The 21,649-nt window shown below is 36.8% G+C and overlaps 1 protein-coding gene and 1 pseudogene across 4 annotated transcripts in view; one reads left to right on the top strand and one right to left on the bottom strand.

The window, feature by feature from the left end:
• Positions 1–21,649, top strand: part of CASK (calcium/calmodulin dependent serine protein kinase) — a 406,622-nt gene that overhangs the window by 349,440 nt on the left and 35,533 nt on the right. Inside the window, exons 15-20 of one of the 4 annotated variants that reach the window (XM_023507603.1) lie at positions 4,119–4,197; positions 13,083–13,168; positions 14,731–14,799; positions 17,759–17,827; positions 19,254–19,289; positions 20,927–21,123. In XM_023507603.1, the coding sequence (XP_023363371.1) occupies positions 4,119–4,197; positions 13,083–13,168; positions 14,731–14,799; positions 17,759–17,827; positions 19,254–19,289; positions 20,927–21,123 (536 nt within the window). The remainder of the gene's footprint in view (positions 1–4,118; positions 4,198–13,082; positions 13,169–14,730; positions 14,800–17,758; positions 17,828–19,253; positions 19,290–20,926; positions 21,124–21,649) is intronic. The other 3 variants (XM_003800989.2, XM_023507604.1, XM_023507605.1) reach the window with 3 other exon arrangements.
• LOC100957380 lies at positions 11,815–12,674 on the bottom strand (annotated as a pseudogene).

Here is a 21,649-nt window from a genome sequence, read left to right as displayed (position 1 = left end):
AAAAAAAAAAAAAAGAAATGTTACATACAGGGGGACAAAGATAAGGATCAGTATCTTTTCAGAAGCAGTGTAAATAAGGACAACAATGTCTTTAAAGTACTTTTAAAAAAATTCTTAGAATTCTAAGCCCAGAAAATGTATCTTTCAGAACAAAGCCAAAACATTAACATTTTCAGACTTACCAAAGCTGAAAGAATTCAACAGACCCACATTGTAAGAAATATTAAAGGTAGCTAGGGGCGGTGGTTCACACCTGTAATCCCAGCACTCTGTGAGGCCAAGGCAAGCAGATTGCCTGAGCTCATGGGTTCAAAACCAGCCCGAGCTAAAGCAAGACCCCTGCCAGGTGTTATGGCGGGTGCCTGTAATCCCAGCTACTTGGGAGGCTGAGGCAAGAGAATTGCTTCAGCCCAAGAGTTTGAGGTTGCTGTGAGCTGTGATGGACGCTACAACACTCTACCCAGGGCACCAAAGTGAGACTCTGTCTTCAAAAAAAAAGAAAGAAAGAAATATTAAAGGCTATTCTTCAGGCATAAGGAAAATTGTAGATGGAAATCTGAATTCATAAAAAGGGAATAAAGAACACTGAAAATAGTAACTACATGGGTAAAGCTATAAGTTCTTTTTCTTATCACTTAAATATCTGAGACCAGCCTGAGACAGAGCGAGACCCCCTTCTCTAAAAATAGCTGGGCATTGTGGCAGGCATCTATAGTAAAACACAAAATTAACAATGTGTTTTGTTAGCTCATAGCAGATATAAGAGAAAAATGCATGCCAACAGTAGCACTAAGGTCAGGAGGACAAGAAAAGGCCAGAAAGAAAGATACTGTTTCCTGAGACTTGCTCCTGAGGCCTTAATTTCCCCAACATCATAACAAAGACTATGGAAATTATGATCCAGGAACTGTGGACAAACACACACACGTATATATTATGTATAAACACCTATATTTAGAAAAGAAGAAATATCTCCAATCAGTGACCTCAGCTTCCACCTTAAGCAACTAAAATAAAAAGGAATAAATTAAATTCAAAATGAGTAGAAGAAATAACAAATATCAAAGTGGAAATTAATGAAATAGAAAACAAAAAAGCAATAGAATTTCAATAAAACAAAGATAGTTTTCCTTTGAGAAGATCAGACTGATCAGGAAAAATGCATAATCGGGGGTGAGGGGGAGGGTACAAATTACCAATATCAGGCATAAGAGATAGAGCATCAATATAGATTCTGCAAATATAAAAAGGATAATAAGAAAATCAGATAAACAGATTTATGCCAATAAATTTGACAACCTAGATAAAATGGAAAGATTTTTTGGAAGACAAAAACTACCAAAGCTCATTTAAGAAGGAGTAAACTGAATTGTTGCCCTATACTATATAAAAATTGCATTTGCAGTTAAAAAACCATCCCTCAAAGATAACTCCAGGACAAGATGGCTTCACTGGTGAATTCTACCAAACATATAATAGAGAAATAATACAAATTCAATACAAACTCTTCCAAATATTGAAAAAGAAGGAATTTTTACCAACTCCTCATTCTTCTCTTTCGTCTTTCTTCTTAGAGACAGAGTCTTGAGTAGTGAGCAGTGGCATTATCATAGCTCACAACAACCTCAAACTCCTGGACTCAAGCAATCCTTCTGACTCAGCCTCCCAAATAGCTGGGACTACAGGCATGTGCCATGATACCTGACAAAAATTTTTCCATTTTTAGTAGAAATGGGGGTCTTGCTCTTACTCAGGCTGGTCTCAAACTCTTGAGCTCAAGCAATCCTCCTACTTCAACCTCCCAGAGTGCTCAGATTTACAGGTATAAGCCACCACACCTGGCTTCAACTCATGTAAAGCCAGCATTACCCTGCTATCAAAACCAGATGAAGACTTTACAAGGAAAGAAAACTACAGGCTAGTAGTCATGAATATACATGCAAAAATTCTAAACAAAATTTTAGAAAAACAAATCCAACAATGTATACAAAGGTTAATATGTGCTCACTTTGGTGGCAGGTAACTAAAATATAAACACTACACAAAAAATTATTGTGGCCAGGCGTGGTGACTCTCAGCTGTTATTTCAGCTACTTGGGAGGCTGATGTAGGAGGATTGCTTGAGGCCAGAAGTTGGAGACCAGTCTGGACAACATAGTGACACCTCTGTCTCTTAAAAAAAAAAAAAAGGAAAAAGAAAATATCATGGCCTTTATACCTCTGTATAAGGATGATACACAAAGTGTTCCATATCTTTAAAAAAGAAGAATGTGGGCTCAGCACCCATAGCCCAGTGGTTAGAGTACCAGTCACATACACTGGGGCTGGCAGGTTCAAACCTGACCTGGGTCTGCTAAACAACATTGACAACAACAACAACAACAAATAGCTGGGCACTGTGGCAGGTGCCTGTAGTCCTAGCTACTTGGTAGGCTGAGGCAAGAGAATCACTTGAGCCCAAGAGTTTGAGGTTGCTGTGAGCTGTGACATCATAGCACTCTACTGAGGATGACATAATGAGACTCTGTCTCAAAAAAGAAAAAAGAAAAAGAAAAAGAAGAAGAATATGTTATAATGAAATGGGGATTAACCCAGGAATACAACTTTACTTATAATTGCCAAAAACTGGAAACAGTTCAGTGGGTGAATGGATAAACAATCTGGGTGAATGGATAAACAATCTGGTATATCCATTCAGTGGAAGGCTATTCAGCAAGAACAAAGAATAAAGTATTGATACATGCAGCAATGTAGGAGAGTCTCAAAATAATTACGCTGAGTGAAAAAAAGCAACAACAACAAAAGGGGTATACACTTGGATAGTGCAAACAAATTTATACCATGCCCAGCTAGTCTTTTTTCTATTTTTAGTAGAGATGAGGTCTTGCTCTTGGTTTTATTTATTTATTGATTTACTGATTTATTTTTTGCAGTTTTTGGCTGAGGCCGGGTTTGAACCCGCCACCTCTGGTATATGGGGCCAGCGCCCTACTCCTTTGAGCCACAGGCACTGCCCTGGTTTTATTTATTCTTTTAGAGATGGAGTCTCTCTCTGTTGCCCAGGCTAGAATACAGTGACACAGTCATAACTCACTGTAGCCTTGAACTTCTGGGCTCAAGCAGTCCTCCCACTTTAGCCCTCCAAGCAGCTAGGAATACAAGACACATGCCACCATGCTCAGCTAATTAAAAAAAAAAAATTTTTTTTATAGAGACAGAGGTCTTGCTATGTTGTCTAGGCTGGTCTCGAACTCCTAGCCTCAAACAGTCTTCCCTCCTTAACCTTCCAAAGTGCTGGGATTATAGGTGTAAGCCACCATACACAGCCAAAAACTGTTTTAAAAAAAAATAATTGGGAGCGGTGCCTGTGGCTCAGTGAGTAGGGCGCTGGCCCCATATACCAAGGGTGGCGGTTTCAAACCCAGCCCCTGCCAAACTACAACAAAAAAAATAGCCGGGCATTGAGGCAGGTACCTCTAGTCCCAGCTACTTGGGAGACTGAGGCAAGAGAATCGCCTAAGCTGAGGAGTTGGAGGTTGCTGTGAGCTGTGTGATGCCAGGGCACTCTATCAAGGGCAATAAAGTGAGACTCTGTCTCTACAAAATAATAATAATAATAATTGGTACAAAGGCACACAGAGTGATATAGTGGACATTGGAGACCAAAAATGGAGAGGGTGGAAGGGGATGATTTATGAAAAATTACCTATGGGGTACAATGAACACTATTTGAGTCGTGGGTACACTAAAAGCCCAGATTTAACTACTAAACAGTATATACAAGTAATGGAATTCAACTTGTCCCCATCAATTTATTAAAATAAAAAAATAAAATAATTGGCAGCATGAAAAGCAGAGCAATGTATAATTAGAAGATTGGAAGGTACTATATAAAAATGTATGTATACTATTATCATAGCAATCAAAATACCAAAAATAGTATTGTTGTCATGAAGCAATTTTGTGCATGAGGGGGTAATGGATGGTCTTCTCCATTTTCCATATTTTCTTTAATGTTTTTCAAACTTTTTAAATTAAAATTACCTACAGAACAATTATAAATATTAAGAGAAATGCTTTCATAATAATTCTTTAACTGAACTTTTTTTTTTTTACAGGGAATTACTTTAAAAATGAATGAACTAAATCATTGTATTGTTGCAAGAATTATGCATGGAGGCATGATTCACAGACAAGGTAAGTCTCATATATTTCTTTCTTTGCCTTCCTTAACTTTTTCTCCTATAGCCTAGTGAAGAAAGTGTTTTTTATGATCCATATAAAAGATAGATTTGTTGTCTTTGACTTTAACCACTGGTGGCCTCCATCAGTTCATGTTCATCTGCACATGCTCCAACATATAGATATTATGGGGAGGGTATGTTAGAGTTCTGTTGGCTGAAGCATCTCTGAATCATTGTTAGATTGTGACTAATATTAGAGACTATGTCAGGCCTCAGGATACAGAGGAGATGTCTACTCTAGAATATAAGTTATATAAAAAACAGTTTAAGAATTGCTTTCTCACTCATTCAGGAATGAGATATGCTATTTTTTTTTATTGTTTCTCTCTTTTTGGGGGGTGGGTTTTTTTTTTTTTTTTTTTTTTTTGGCCAGATCTAGGTTTGAAACCGCCACCTCAGGCATATGGGGCCAGCGCCTTACTCCTTTGAGCCACAGGTGCCGCCCGAAATATGCTATTTATAAACTAGGGCATCATAGAGTTAGATAAATAATAATACAGTATTTAAGTGGTAAGATAAGAAACGTCAACTTGATGATTAAATTCTTAATATCTGCTACAATAAGTGCAGTTTTTACTGTGGAGGGAATTCACTAAGTACTGAAGTAGACGAAGAATGATTTTTGAAGAAAGTAGAACTTCAGGCTGGGCACAGTGGCTCACACCTATAATCCTAGCACTCTGGTAGGCCAAGGCAGGTGGACTGCCTGAGCTCACAGGTTCGAGACCAGCCTGAGCTAGAGTGAGAACTCATCTCTAAAAATGACCAAATGCTGTGGCAGGCACCTGTAGTCCCAGCTACTTGGAAGGCTAAGGCAAGAGAATCACTTGAGCCCACAAATTTGAGGTTGCTGTCAGTTATGATACCATAGCACTCTACCAAGGGCAACAAAGTGAGACTCTGTCTCCAAAAAGAAAAAAGAAAGTGGAACTTCAGTAACTCCAAGGATAAACAGGATTTGGACATGTATATTTAGGTTTTTTAAAGGACTGAGTAATATGCACTATTCAGAGGATGTTCCAAAAATTATTTGTCAGATTCCTTTACTTTGAGAGAGGGTTATTTTTGTACTTGACACCTCTTTCCTTACTTTTAGAGAACAACAGATAACACCCTAAGCATTTTAGTGCCTTATTCTCCTCTTGACAGATGACCACTGTGTACACATAATGGTGCCTGGCATCACTGCTGCTTTCAGCGGGATCTTGATAAGCATAGAAAGTACCATATACAGCAGTCCCATAGGAAGATGTTTGGTTTTAGATTCCACTATGTATTTTTTGTTTGTTATCTTTATTTTTTGTTTTATTTTATTTTATCTCTCTGTTGCCCTGAGTAGGGTGTCATAGCATCATAGCTCACAATAACCTCAAACTTCTGGGTTCAGGGATCCTCCGACCTCAGCCTCCTGAGTAGCTGGGACTACAGGCACCAGCCACACTGCCCAGCTACTTTTTCAATTTTTAGTAGAAATGGGGTCTCCCTCTTGCTCAAGCTGATCTCAAACTCCTGAGTTCAGGCAATCCACCCACCTCGGCCTCCCAGAAAGTTGGGATTACAGGTGTGAGCCACTGCGCCCAGCTTTGTTTATTTTTAAAAATTTAGTATATATTCAGTAAAATCATAAGATCATTTTTTCTTTAAACTCTTTGTTATATTACTGCACTCGGTAAGACCTGCAGTCTTTAATGGAAGTGTTGTTGTAGACATTCTTATTCTATCCTATTTTTAAAACAAATCTTTCCATGTTTCCTCCATTCAGAATAATGTAGATTTTTAGCAAAGCACAATGACTCATGCCTGTAATCCTAGCACTCTGGGAGGCTGAGGCAGGTGAATTGCTTGAGCTCAGGAATTTGAGACCAGGCTGAGCAAATAAAAATAGCCAGACATTGTGGCTGGGGGCCTGTAGTCCCAGCTACTCTGGAGGCTGAGGCAGAAGGATCTCTTGAGCCTAAGAGTTTGAGGTTACTGTGAACTATGACACCGCAGTGCTCTACCCAGGGCAACAAAGTGAGACTCTGTCTCAAAAAAAAAAAAAAAAATGTAGATTTTTAGCACATACCTTTTATTTGGGTTAAGGAAGTTCTTTTTATATTCTTAGTTGCTGAGCATTTTAATTCTGATTAAGTTTTGGATTTAATCAAATGTTTTTCTACATTTGCTAAGATGATCATTTATTCTTTTCCTTTTATCTATTAATGTGGTGAATGACTTTTAAAGATTTCCTGATGATAAGCCACCTTTGCATTTCTCAGATAAATGGAGCTTAGTCATTGTGTACTATCTTTACAACCATAGCTGCTGTATTCTGTGTGCTAATATTTTGTTTACTATTTTGTTTTTACATTTATGAGTGTGACTAGCCTGTAGTTAATTTCCCTTCCTTGTATTATTCTGTCTGATTTTGGTTTCAAAGTTGTATCAGCCTTGTAGAATGACTTTGATTCCCTGAAAAACTTTCTATAATGTTGGAATGATTTGTACCTTGAAAGTTTGATAGAACTTGCTCATAAAAATATCAGAGCCTGGTGTTTTGGTTTTGGTTTTTACAACTGCTTCAATTTCTTTTACATTTATAAGGCCATTTCTTAAGTGAGTTTTGATAAATTACATTTTCCTAAAATAACTAAGGTTTTTAATATTGTAGAAAGCTTTACAGTAGTCTCTACCCTTTTTATTCTCTACCTTCTCTATAATTATGTCCTTTGTTCATTCCTAATGTTTATTTGTGCCTTCTCTTTTTTCTCTTGATCAACCTTGCCAGAGATTTATCCAAAAATTCACTTTGAGTTTTATTAATTCTCTCTATTCTATGTTTATTTTCTATTTCATTGTTTTATGACCTGATTTTTATTATCTCCTTCCTTCTACTTTCTATTGGTTGTGGATAACTTCTGAAATTAGACACATAATTCATTTATTTCCAGTCTTTCTTCTTTTCTACTATATGCATTTAAGTCTAAAACCTCCCTGTAAATACCTATGTTATCTGTATCCTACCAATTTTGATATTAAGCAGTTTTATTATAATTCAGTTCCAAGCATTTTTACATTTCTATTAATGATATTTTTCATTGACCCATAAGTTACTTACAAGTATGTTTTGCATTCCACATTTAAAGGAATTTTCTATATGTCTTTTTGTAATTTACTTCTAACCTAATTGCACTGTGGTCAGAGAATGTGGGCTGTATGACACCATTTCTTTGAGGTTTGTGGAGACTTGCTTTATGGCACAGCACTTCAGTCATTTTTGTAAATGGCCCATGTGTACTTGAAAAGAATTTTTTTTTGAGACAGAGTATCACTATGTCACCCTCAATAGAGTGCCATGGCGTCACAGCTCACAGCAGCCTCAAACTCTTGGGCTTAAGCAATTCTCTTGCCTTAGCCTCCCAAGTAGCTGGGACCATAGGCCCCCACCACAATACCTGGCTATTTTTTGTTGCAGTGGTCATTGTTGTTTAGCATGCCTGGGCCGGGCTTGAACCCGCCAGCCTCAGTAAGTTATGGCTGACGCTCTACCCACTGAGCTACGAGTGCCAAGCCTTGAGAAGAATTTTTATTCTTTAATTGTCACATGCAGAGTTTCCTAGATGATAATTAGCTTGGGATTGTTGTTTTCATTCGTATCTTCCATATCTTGACTAATTTTTTGTCTGTTTGACAAATCAGTAATTATTAAAATATCCTATTATTATGATAGCTTTTCAATTTCTACTTACATATCTCTCCATTTTGTCTCATATATTTGAAGCAGTGTGATTATGTACATAGAAGTACCTACTGACTATATCTAGCCTCAATAATACTTTCTGGTTAAAATCTATTTTATCTAGCATTAATATAATTATTCCAGCTTTATTTTAGTATTTGCTAGCATGTCTTCTTCTATCCTTTTATTTACAGTTACTTTGTGCCTTAAGCTTTAGTGTGTCTCTTTTAAACATTTCCAAAGCTGAGTTTTTCATTTTTTTAGATGCATACTGATGATCTCTATCTTTTAATGGATCAGTCCATTAATATTTATTGTGATTATTTCTACCATCTTGCTTTTTAATTTATTTTTATTCTATTATTTATTTATTGAGACAAAGTCTCACTATGTCACCGTCAGTAGAGTACTGTGGCATCACAGCTCACAGCAACCACAAACTCTTGTGTTTAAGCGATTCTCTTGCCTCAGCCTCCCATAGTTGGGACTACAGGCACCCGCCACAATGCCTGGCTATTTTTATGTTGTGGCTGTCATTGTTGTTTTAGCTGGCCCGGGCTGGGTTCGAACCCACCAGCTTTGGTGTATGTGGCTGGCACCCTACCCACTGAGCAATAGGCGCTACCCTACTCTATTTTTTAATTGATTTTCTTGTTTATATTGCTGTTTCATTTTCTCCTCCACTGGTGGTTTAGAATTTCAGTGCCTTTTTTCTGTTCTTTTAGTGGTTTCCTTGAAATTTTATTATTCATATTAACTTTGAATATACTAAGCAGTATCATAATCCCACTCCCAGGCAATACAAAAGACATTGGAATATTAAATGTCTTAGATCATTAGCGCCTTCTGACTTTTATGTTCTTCTTTTGCCCAGTGTTCTAGTTCTAGAAGTCCTGTTTTAAATCCACAAATTTGAAATTAATTTTAAATATATGGTCATTTTTGTTTAATTTGTATGAGTTTTTAGGATTTTATTTGCTCACCATTCCTCCTTGCATCTCAGGCCATCCTTTGTTTGATATTGAAAAGACTGGTATCACTACAATTTCCCTTGCTTTGTAGGTGATTTGTCCTTTCTGAATGTTTTAAGATCTTTGTCTTTGGTGTTCTATAGTTTTACTACCTCTCAGTATGGATTTCTTTTTATTTATCTTATTCTTTCTGAATCTGTATACTATATTTTCATCAGTTCAATAAAATTTGCCACTATTAAGTGTTCCTTTAAACATTGCCTGTCCTCCATCTCTCTATTTTCTCTTTCTAAACTCCAGTTAGATATATTACACACTTCTTCTATATCTCTTAGTATCTTTTTCATTTCTCCTTTTTATTTTTTGTTATCTTTTTTCCTTATTTCTGTGGCCTGTATTCTAGGTAATCATTTTGGTTATATCTTCCAGTTTACTGAAACTCTTCAGCCATATTTGGGTTTTTTTGTTTGTTTGTTTTGAGCATACCATGGTATCATAGTTCATGGCAACCTTAAGTCTTGGGCTAAAGTGATCCTCTTGCCTCATCCTCCCAAGTAGCTGGGACTACAGGTGCCTACCACAATGCCTGGCTATTTTGAGAGATGAGGTCTCACTCTGGCTCAGGCTGGATGCCTGGCTATTTTTAGAGACAGGGGTCTTGCTCTTGTTCAGGCTGGTCTTGAACTCCTGAGCTCAAGCGATCCACCTGCCTCAGCTTGCCAGAGTGCTAAGATTATAGGCATGAGCCACCACTCTCAGCCTTTATTTTTATTTTCAAACCTGTCGGCTTACCTGATAGTCTCTTATTGCATGCTCATCCTTGCTATTGAGTCCTTCCTTTTTTTCTAACATTTAACATATAGCTATTTTATATTGTGTATTTGACCTGACCATTCTAGTATTTATCATCCTTAATGATCTAAATCTGTAGGTGCTATTTCTGGTGACTCTCACACATATTAGCTTGCCTTATGATAAGTTTGGTGATCTTTGACTGTGAACTCTTTGCATGTTCTGATCAGTGGAAGTCCTATAGACCTAAACTGTGAACACTTGCTCCAGAGAGGGTTTGTTCCTTATTCTACTAGTTGCCATGTGTACCCAGTGATCTGAATCTTGGTTCCCTACAGGGTCCTAGGGTCAGCTTTCTAACTTGCTATTGGCCCAACACACAGACTCCAGCTAGCAGGCGTTGCTACCCTGGTATTCACCCGTCCCACTAATTTACCTCATCCTTAGCTTGCCAACATGCTGGATCTAGCTCACAGGGTTTTTTGGTATGGAGGGAAGGGTACAGGTGAAAGTAAGAAAGGTTCTTAGAGATTTGTATTCCTTTTGTGAGACCAGTAACAGTTGAAGAGGTGTGCCCTAGGCAGTATATAATTGTGAGGAAGTCTCTGAGTGCCTAATCAGCCATGTTGGAAGTAAAAGCCCCTCAGTTTCATTATTTATTATGTTAAGTTTTTTTGCAGTGAGGGGTGGGGGAAAGGGAGTATTATGTTAATTTTCTAACATACATAGAAAAAATAGTGCAGTGAGTTCAAGTAAAGAAAAGTAAAGAACACAGTGTAGTGATCACCCATGTACCCATAACCATTAAGCCCTCCTCATGGCCTCACTAGTTTGTTCTCTATCTGCCCTACTGCCCACCCCCTGGACTATTCTGATGCAAACTCCAGGCATTTTATAATATTATTTAGGTATATCTTAGTAAGTACCTCTAAAAGATATTGTGAACTTTTTGTAATGAAGCCAGGCCAGTAAACATGTGCACGATTTATAAATAAGGAAGCAAAATTGTAAATAATGTTCTAAACGTTGGTTCTTGGTCACACTTTCCAGTTGAAGTATTACAGGATGCAGAAATCTCTGCCAAATTATTATAAAAGATTAAATTAAAAAGAGTAAAGTCTCTAATTTCATCAATCAGAAATGGTAAAGACGGAATAACAACAGACCCCTCAGAAATTAAAAAAATCCTTAAATTATGCTTAATATAAGTTTGGTTATATAGATGTTGGTTATATAGATGTTATCAGATCATAATTCTTAGAAAACCAACAACCGGCTCGGCGCCTATAGCTCAACCGGCTAAGGCGCCAGCCACGTACACCTAAGGTGGCGGGTTCGAATCCCCAGCCTGGACCCGCCAAACAACAATGACGGCTGCAACCAAAAAATAGCCGGGCGTTGTGGCGGGCGCCTGTGGTCCCAGCTACTTGGGAGGCGGAGGCAGGAGACTCGCTTGAGCCCAGGAGTTGGAGGTTGCTGTGAGCTGTAATGCCACGGCACTCTGCCCAGGGGGACAGCTTGAGGCTCTGTCTCAAAAAAAAAAAAGAAAACCAACAACCTTTGTATCATATTTGGTAAATAATAATAGTAACAAATAATGATACAGTACTTAGCATGTGCCAAGAACACATGTACCTTTTATGCATACTAAATTCATTTAGTCTTCAAAACAATCCTATGAAATGGGCACTATTTTCATTTCCATTTTACAAATATGAAAACTGAGGCATGAAGAGTTTCAGTAACTTACCCAAGATCTTTTTTTTTTTCCAAAAACAAGCAGTGCCCTTTATTAAGGGGTGGTTTACATTTATGCATAATTTTGCTTTTAAAAAAGATGATTATTACCATCAGGTATGTAATCACTTAGATACCTCTAAGTTCTATCTGTTAAAGATAATTCTTTTAGAAAATCCAATTTAATCACGCCCTTCTTTTTTTCAGTAATTTTCTCCAAACAGTGATAGAAGTACTCTTTTATGGAGAGAATGCAGAAAACTGTTTTTGAGTATCCCCAAATCATACATCTATAATAAAGGTTGGCTCCAGGGAGCCTAGCTCTAATTAGTGAAGTACGCCAAGTTTAGAAAGTGGCAATGAGGTGGTAACTAACAATTGTACTAGCCATTATCAAAAATTAACAATTTTAGGTATCTTTGTTTTAGGTTTCTATGGTTTAGGTGCATCCAAATTTTCTTCATAGTCTGCACTCATTTCCCTTTGCCCAGGGACTAACGGTGACCATTCCATCTGAATTCCAACTTTCAGGGCAATCGTTCTTTAAGTGTTTCACAGAGCCACAAAGTTTGCAGCCACCAACCATAAGCGTAGAGTCCTTTGGGATTATCAGGACAAGATCTAGACAGGTATCCCATTTCCCCACAAACAAAACATTTTGCAAAAGGAAATTCACCAACAGCTGGGTCTGCTTTCGCCTTAACACTTGGTTATATCATGCTCTGTGGACCCACACCGGTAACATATTCCAGTGCCCATATCTTGATTTTCAAGGGCAACTGGACAATCTGCAATTCCATCACCAGGTTTTCTACAATGGAAACGATCCATTGCATTTTTCTCTGCTGCATGTCTTTTTAGTCATTTTCCTTCCCGTTGACTGTCTTTCTTTAAAGCAACTGCAATTTCTTCCCTTACTTCCTGAATGTCTGATGCTATAATCTCCCCATTGTGAACCATCTGTGAGTTATGTCTTAGATATTCCATGAATCCATTCACATCTTCATTTAAGTATTCTTTTTTCTTTTTGTTATATTCATGTTTTGCTTGGGGTACATCATTTTTAAGGGACAGCCTATTAGTTCCAACTTGTTTATGCTTTGGTAGGTTTTGGCTTGTTGCTTCAAAGAACTGCTTCTTCACCTCCTCCCATTATGTTGCAGACAAGGGTCTCTTACTACGTGTGGTAGTAATGCATGCCCACTGAGTCATAGTTTCACCAGATGTACCTTAGCAATCGCACACGGATCCTCCAGAGCAGTTGAGTTTCTATCCAAGATCTTGAAGCTAGTAAGTGAGGAGGCTGGGAGTTGAACCCAGACAGTCTGGACTAAACCCAGAAGCCATACTGTTAAACCACTGTACAGACTGCCTGTCTCAGAAAAAAATAAACAGATATCCATAGCCATCCATCAAAACTGTGCCTTTCACAAGTGCCTGTATCTTTTTTGGTAATTTACTATGAGTTAAATAATTCTGCTGTAGCCAAACTTGTACCTGTTTCTGAAATATTGGTCTTCCAACTTAAACTTAATTTTTAAGAATTACATGGCTGCCTCTAGTTTTATTACTATAGAATCACATATCATTTCATGTTTATAATTTTGTGTAATTTCTCAGGTACCCTTCATGTTGGTGATGAAATTCGAGAAATCAATGGCATCAGTGTGGCTAACCAAACTGTGGAACAGCTACAAAAAATGCTTGTAAGTAAATAAAAGATTTTCTTTGTCTAAAATTGACTTTTAGTTTGTTACCTTGTTTTTAACACACAAAGGAGAGGTATTCTTTTGTAATCAAGAGTATTTCTCAGCTCAGCACCTGTGGCTCAAGTGGCTAAGGCACCAGCCACATACACCTGATCTGGCAGGTTCGAATCCAGCCTGGGCCCACCAAAGAACAATGACGGCTGCATCCAAAAAATAGCCAGGCATTGTGGTGGGCACCTGCAGTCCCAGCTACTTGGGAGGTGGAGGCAGGAGAATCACTTGAGCCCAGGAGTTGGAGGTTACTGTGAGCTATGATGCCATGGCACTCTACCCAGGGGGACAGCTTGAGTCTCTGTCTCAAAAAAAAAAAAAGTATTTCTCAGACTATAATTTGCATGGACTTGAACTTATAAAATGTTCATAAAACTGACAACTAGGAAAATGTTTATAAGGAATAGAGTTTAGAAATATTTTGCCTATCTTTGGCAGTGTAGGCTCCAACACTCTCCTTTCATTTTTCACCTCCTGTTTCTTAACCAAGCAGATGAGCAGACAGTTAAAGAAAACCTCAGTGTGCATACGTGGGAACTGGTTTCCCACTGACCTCAACTCTTCTGACATCAGCACGTCAGAAACCTCTTTCTTGTTTAGCTGAGTCATAGCCAGCTATAGTGGATATCTCTACAGCACAGAGCAGAAGAAAGTCACTGTAGGCCAGGCCATTTTTTACCATACTTATTTAAAAATCTGTGTTCAAATCAGGCTTTAGGTTTTTAAAAAAAGGGCAAAATAACAGGACCTTGCCTGTGTTCATTGTCATAGTCAGCAGAGGAGGGACCTCTGGTTTCTCATCCCACTACAGTGTAGCAGCCCTCATATTATGAATACCTATTAAGTATGCAGTAAGCAACACAAACTTCCCACAATAAAAATAATGCCAAAATTAATAAGTAAAAAGCAATTTTTATTGAATGTACTATTTAGTATTTAGCATACTAAATATAATTTTAGACAGTCTATTATCTAGTTCGATTTATATTCACTTTGGAAAAGCATGTCACTTAGAGATCTATATTGCTATTTATGAAAAGGAACAATTGGTGGCAGGTTCGAACCTGGCCCCAGCCAAAACTGCAACAAAAAAATAGCCATGTGTTGTAGTGGGTGCCTCTAGTCCCAGCTACTTGGGAGACTGAGACAAGAGAATCATGTAAGCCCAAGAGCTGGAGGTTGCTATGAGTTGTCAGGCCATTGGCACTCTACTGAGGGCAACAAAGTGAGACTCTGTCTCTTAAAAAACAAAAAAAAACCATTGGAGTTCCATGAGACCACTGCTTTATCAAGGGCAATCAGCCTTGACTTTCCTGGGCTTTTCCGAGGAAAGTCCTCTGCTATGAATGTAAACTGCTCAGTCTCTGCTAAATAAACTGCATTTGGTTTTAAGGCAGTGGACTCTCAGATGGCTTGCACTAACTACCCCCACATGTTTTGAGTGGTTTCTTACATGGTTTTGAGTGCAATATTTGTTTATAAGAGAACTCTCTTTTTTTTTTCTCCAGAGGGAAATGCGGGGGAGTATTACCTTCAAGATCGTGCCAAGTTACCGCACTCAGTCTTCGTCCTGTGAGGTAATGACGCTAACAGACCACCCCCATGTTCTCTGAGTTCTTAACTAACTGTCTGCTGATGGCTGAATGTTTTGCTTTCTGGGAAATTGTTTCTGCCTGTGCTGTTAGATCACTGCACACCAATTTTACAACAAAGATAACGGAACAGAGTAGGTCCCATCCACCTACTCAGCCCTGCTTCCATGCAGATCTCCTTAGCACTTGAGCTTTTTGCAGGCTGAAATCTAAGCAAAATATAGGAAAGCTACAAATAATGACATAAGGCTTGATAAAGAACAAAGGAGTCTCTAAAGGAAAAAAATTCAGATCATAATTGCAATAATATTTCCAGGAAGTACATTCACTTCCCTTGTTAAGAAATCACACAGATAGTTCTTCTTTCCAAGAATCTCAGAAGTGAACTATTCCTATTGAGATAGAGCTGTTCAAGTAATTTTGACAGGTCCCTAGATGAAAATTAAGTCTGTGATGAATTGATAATTGACTTTACTAGAAGGATATAGGCTTTTTCAACCTTTTGTAAAATTGTTTAATTTGGAATGTTATATGATTTATAAACAAGTAAGTTGTGTAGAATAATACAACCCCAAAGTTTCCTTCTTAAAATAGTTTTATCCTATAGAAATTGTAGTTCTTTTAACCTATATTATTTGGTTTTATGCTGGTTATTAAATGAAATTCGAAAATCTATTCTCTTTACATTGAAACTATAAACTGACATAAATGGTATCATTATTTGGTCAGTGCACATTTAGCTTGACTGTTATTTATGGATGCTTGCTCTTTCATGTGTATCTTCAAAGTATGTGTATGTCAATATGAAGTACACATTCTCTACAGTTAATTTTTAATACTGGTAGGTAACTTATTGGATCTGTACTTAGGAGAGTTTGAGGGAGAAACTGTAATACTTCTAGTCTCTAGTGATGCCATAAATTTTACAAGAAAAATCGGAAGCTTTATATTTTTTTTCTAAGCCTATTCAAGATATGTATAAGAATTTGTAGTTTTATCAAATTTTTTTTATTATAAAGTATATTTTTAGTGAGCCTTGACGATTATCGGATACCTGTTTTATCAGGCCTTGAGCTCCTCATGGTGGCTTCTTACGGAACTTCAATTAGTAGTATATTTCAAAAGAAAATGCAAAACTGCTTTTCAGAGAATTGAATTCAGAGAATTCAGAGAATTGAAATTGGATTCTAAAGCACAAACCATTCTGTGAAAGACAGAATGTCTCATGTACATTTTGTATAAATAATTTTAAAATCACAAATGTTGGCTCGGCACCCATAGCATAGTGGTTATGGCACCGACCACATGCACCAAGAGTGGCAGGTTCCAACCTAGCTCGGACAACTAAACAACAATGACAACTGCAACAAAAAATAGCCAGGCCTTGTGGCGGGCGCCTGTAGTCCCAGCTACTTGGGAGACTGAGGCAAGAGAATCGCTTAAGCCCAAGAATTTGATGTTGCTGTGAGCTGTGATGCCACAGTACTCTACCAAGGGTGACATAGTGAGACTCTGTCTCAAAAAATAAATAAATAAATACAAATAAAATCACAGATGTTTCTCATACTATTTCTTGACGAAATGCAGTCAATACAATTGATTTTTGTCTTTTTGGCTAACTAACCAGAAGATATTGTTAGTTATTAGTATCGCTTTTGTTTGTTAAGGACTTAAACTAGTTTTGAGGTAGAACCAGTATTATACATGTGAATTCTATGCTCTTGATAAGAACCCCCCCCCCCGCTTTTACCTTCTTCACCTTTGAATAGTAGAAAAAATAATGATGCTCCTCTCTTAACCCAACTTTTTGATCCTCGTGTGCCCTGGCAGAATTCAAGCCTATGGTTGGACTCTTTCGAGCTAGAGAAATGTTCCCCCCAAAAAGACTGTCTGACCACCCATATTTGCATTCTCCAGCCCTTGGTAAAATAGTGAATCCCTATTCCCTCATCATGGCCCCACTGACCTAAGTCTCTGTCAGTGGCACCTGGAGATCAATCTTGCTTACTAACATTTGGGAATGCTCCTCTAAGTGATCCCATTACCCTTAAGGCTAACAAGTTTCAGAATTTCTCTGAATCATTCAGAACAGTGTCTTTTGAGCAGACATGTACATTTCAAAGGCTTAAAACAAACTCTACTAAAGCAAAAATTTTAAAGTACTTATTTTCTTCCTCTCTTTGTTTTTATTGGTAAAGTTGATATGGACACTAAGGGTATGGAATCTGGAAACGACTATGAGTGTGTAGAAGAATAGAGCAAGTGTGATCAAGGAGTATGGTTATAGGGAGAGTGGCTGTGGCTCCTGAGATCTTTACCAGAAGTGTAATATTGTTACAGGCTCAAGATTATCATTTTATTCAATATGCTAAAATGATTTTAAGAAGAAAAGAATTCTTCTTGGGTATATCTCTGTTACCCTTATTAGTAATATTTATTGTAGAAAAATTCTAAGGTGATTACATGTAAAGTCTATTTCTTAGATTTATTTCTCTTCAAATTGAATCACTGAGTAATTCTTGACACTGAGGTACCCAAAATTTATTAAGTGCATTTCAAACCTATCTTTAATAAAAATAAAACAGTTGGGATTTTCGGCATGATAATTTTGTAGTAATATTTGTCGTCTTATGATACTTGATAGGGTTCTAATATCAAGACACTCTTCTGGGTCTCATGAAAAGAAAGCAAAGGTTATAGAATGTTAGAGACAGGAAAGAAATGCTTAATGAATGACACGGTCATCACTTACAATATGTGAATCTTCAAACTGCAAAATTTTTTTCATACTTCTGTGAAATCATGCAAGTAAGTCAGAATGGCACCTTTACAGCTCAAACCTCAAAGGAAATGGTTGTCAGACTGTGGTTGTAACTGTTGATGTAAATATCTCTGTGTTTCTGTGCTGGTGTTCTGTGTTAATGAACCTTGTGTCTTATTTCAGAGAGATTCCCCCTCCACTTCCAGACAGTCCCCAGCTAATGGTCATAGCAGCACTAACAATTCTGTTTCGGTAAGAACTCTAGCTCCACACAGCCAAGTGTGACAATTTTGTTGGTGCTCACCTGCCATGAGTGTTCTAGTTACATGTGTTCAGTGGAAATACTGTCTTCTGCCAATATACAAAGCTACTACAGCTACAATGCAGTATGCTCCTGGAAAATCTTTTTCAACATTTCCTTCTCATTAACATCCCTTTAATTAGCTAAATTTGAAGAAATATACTTCAAGACTACTTTGGTCGTTTCAAAAATATTTCCATGCCACCCCACTAGTATGTATGACTTTGCTCAAACCTATGCAAAGGATATAAATGGAAATTTGTTTAAATTTCTAAGTATATTTTTTTAATTTGAGAAAGATAAAGAAATATAAGGATTTTGCAGAGTAGGTATTTGGGTATTCTTGGGCTTTGTAGTTTTCTATTGTCAGTGATATCAGCAACATGTTTTAGTTTCCGCTATCTAAGTTTACGAATTGGTGTGCCCTCTGTTATTGTGGTACGTGCACATATTTTTGTGAATTATAAGCCTTGCCTGGATATGAAAAGCAAAAGGAACTGGCTTCAAACTGCACTTAAGCCACGCTGTTATCACATCTTTAACACAAAGTACTTAATGTATTTGACTTAAACTTGAAATTTTACATTTTCTTCAGAGCTACCCATTTTGAAATATAGAAAGAATTGTTTTAAATTTATTTAAACAAATGGAAGCACTTATAGGTGCAGGTTTGCAATATTGTGGGGTAACTAAATCTTCTCTAAGTTGCTGATACTGCTGTTCATCACCCAGTTGAAATTATTGAGAGTCCTAATAATACAGCAGTATTCATATTCCTCTATCCTAACTTAATTTGCCCTTTAAGAATATATCAACTTTTTTATCAGGTAAAATTATAAATAATTCAGATATCATCTCAAATGGAATGATATTCTAAATATATTAGTAAGAGAAATTATGGAAAAAAATTATCTATGAATTTAATTTCAACTTTAAAATAGTCAAAGGAATTCATTTATAAGTTAACAATTATTACTTTTAAGATGGTGAAAAGCCATATAGCCATTGAATTTTTCAAAATCTAAATGGTTATAATGCCTAAGTTGAAAAGGGCAACAGCTCTTTTTATTTGGGGTGTTTTTTTTAATAGGCTATTTCACATGCAGTGGCTTTTGTGTTGAAGATGCTGAGTTGTTTCTTAAGAACACATTTTCTCTCTGCTTAAACTTACCTGCTTTCTTCAGCTTGCTGCTAAATGGCCTGGGTTTGATTTTTTGATAACTCAACATTTCTGAGAAATGGAATAATGTATATTATCTCTTTGCAACTTAAATCTAGCTCATTTTTTTTAACCATATTGTAACAGAACACACAAATTACCTTGTACTCTTGAAAAGTAAATGAAAATTTTTCTCCTGGGTTGGCTTTATTCTACAGGACTTGCCATCAACTACCCAACCAAAAGGACGACAGGTGAATAGATATCCTCTATAGAAACTTCTCTAAACTGAGCTGCTAATAGCCAATCCTTTATTAACCCCTTCCATCCCATAATGTCTGCATTTTGGACCATAACATATGAGCATTGAGAGCTTGCACCATTTCATTTTAACACATTACACATGACTAATTCCCTATAAATATTTTTTTCTCACATCTTTGTAGCTGTGATGGTTATTGTAATTTCAACCTGATAATTTTGTGTGGATGGTTAAGAATTCAGCCTTAAGGGGTCTTACCAGTGGAAAAGAATTTTAAAGCTTAAAAAATTCTTAGAATTCTAAGAAAAAGTGCATGTTGATGAACATTCTTAAGCAGTAATTTTCTTAAGTTGAAAGCTTTTTCTTAAATTTATATTTACATATATATTTCTAAAAGCCATATGCAATGAAAAATAAGAAAAAGGACATAAATATCTTGGCTTTATCTTCTGATGTGCCTTTGTTAGTTCCAACAAGTTAAGTGCTGCCTAACACTATCAAGTAACTTTCCAATTGCCAGCACTTTAAAGATATAGATTATAGGTATAAATACAGAGACTTGTTAATTTTATAGGCTGGATTGCTGAAAATAAACAGAAAAATCACACAATGGTTCCAAAGCCTTCAGGTTGGTTTTACAGTGACTTAAACATTAATATTTAAATTTAATTTCATGAGATAGAATTTTTGTGAGATTTTATCTTGAAATGTAATGTTAAAAGGTAATCAGATTCAGAGTTAAGATTTGTATGAATTAACACCTGATAGAATTCACTCAGAGTTTAATCTTAAGACTGCATGATTGATGCAACATTAGATACAGTATCTTATTTTAAAGATTTAGAAATCCAGTAATTCATAAAATGTCACTATGGTAACCCTTTGTACACTAATCTGTTTCTTAAGTAGATTCACATACCATAAAACTCACAGAGTTTTGAACTATGCATGTCTGAAAGTTCTGTGCTGCTTTCAAGTGTTACATCGGCAGAACGAGATAGAGTTCAAATTCATTTTTATTCTCTCAGAAGAATAAAATACAAACATAACACCTAAATCCTTTTTTAAAAATAAAACTGTTTTTTAAACTTTTCATAAAATTGTTTAAGTTACATTTATCTGCAGCATGTAGACACATTGCCAGTTGTCATGTAAGGCACTTTACAGCAAGATACCAACCCAGAGTTCTTGCTAGTTTCATACTGTGTGCTGCTTTAGGGTTAAAACTCTTCTAATTTATTTATGGATTAAGGGCTGCCACATGGTCATGACAACTTATCCATAACACAAACATAACCAATGCAAGTTTAAAAAATGGTAATACTTTTTTCTATAATTATATGCCTATTCTGTTATACTAAAGGCATAAATTAAGTCTGTATTTTTATCAAACAGATTATTTCAAATATTCCTTCCAAATAAAACAGCAAACTTTTGAACCTGTGCACATCAAAAGTAACACATTGTTTCTAGAGATAGAAGTTTTTGTGTTGTATTTCCACGCATCGTTTTTGCTTTCACCATCTTATGTCCTGTTTGTATTGTAAGTGTTGGTGTATGGTTATTTAATTAAAGCTGTTTTCCTTCATATTGCTATGGCATCCTTTCTTACAAACTCCTGTTTTATAGATCTATGTAAGAGCACAATTTGAATATGATCCAGCCAAGGATGACCTCATCCCCTGCAAAGAAGCTGGCATTCGATTCAGAGTTGGTGACATCATCCAGATTATTAGTAAGGATGATCACAATTGGTGGCAGGGTAAACTGGAAAACTCCAAAAATGGAACTGCAGGTCTCATTCCTTCTCCTGAGCTTCAGGAATGGTATGGTTTTGTTGTTTTGCTTTGTTTTATAATATAAATGAAGCCCTGCCTATCCATTTTTCAACTTTGTATTATTTTATAGTACAAAACCAAACAGGTTTAGTAGCCAAACAAAATTCAAATTAGTTATCCAAGAATTGTAAATCCACAGCATCTAGTGAGATACTAGTTACAGAATCAGGGCTTCGTTTTACATAGAAGGGAAGAAAGTCTGGAGAGGGGTTAAGGGAGGAGTCAAACCATGGTCTCACAGCAAAGCCCTCCATTTCTATATGCTATTACAATTCTCTTAGAATGGCATTTTTTTTTAATGTACCTTTTCCTTGCCCTTCTACACATTTTCATCACCATCCCACTGCATCACTAGCAAAAATCTAAGACGCCAAGATTCAGTGTCACTCAGGGCATTTGAAAATAAAATGTGTTTCACCATCGACTCGGCACCTATAGCTCAACCGGCTAAGGCGCCAGCCACGTACACCTAAGGTGGCCGGTTCGAATCCCCAGCCCGGACCCGCCAAACAAC

This window comes from Otolemur garnettii, unplaced genomic scaffold, assembly GCF_000181295.1.
Source record: "Otolemur garnettii isolate 467f Iridium unplaced genomic scaffold, OtoGar3 scaffold00192, whole genome shotgun sequence".
NCBI classification, from domain to species: domain Eukaryota; kingdom Metazoa; phylum Chordata; class Mammalia; order Primates; family Galagidae; genus Otolemur; species Otolemur garnettii.
This window is presented reverse-complemented; position numbering and strand designations above follow the sequence as displayed.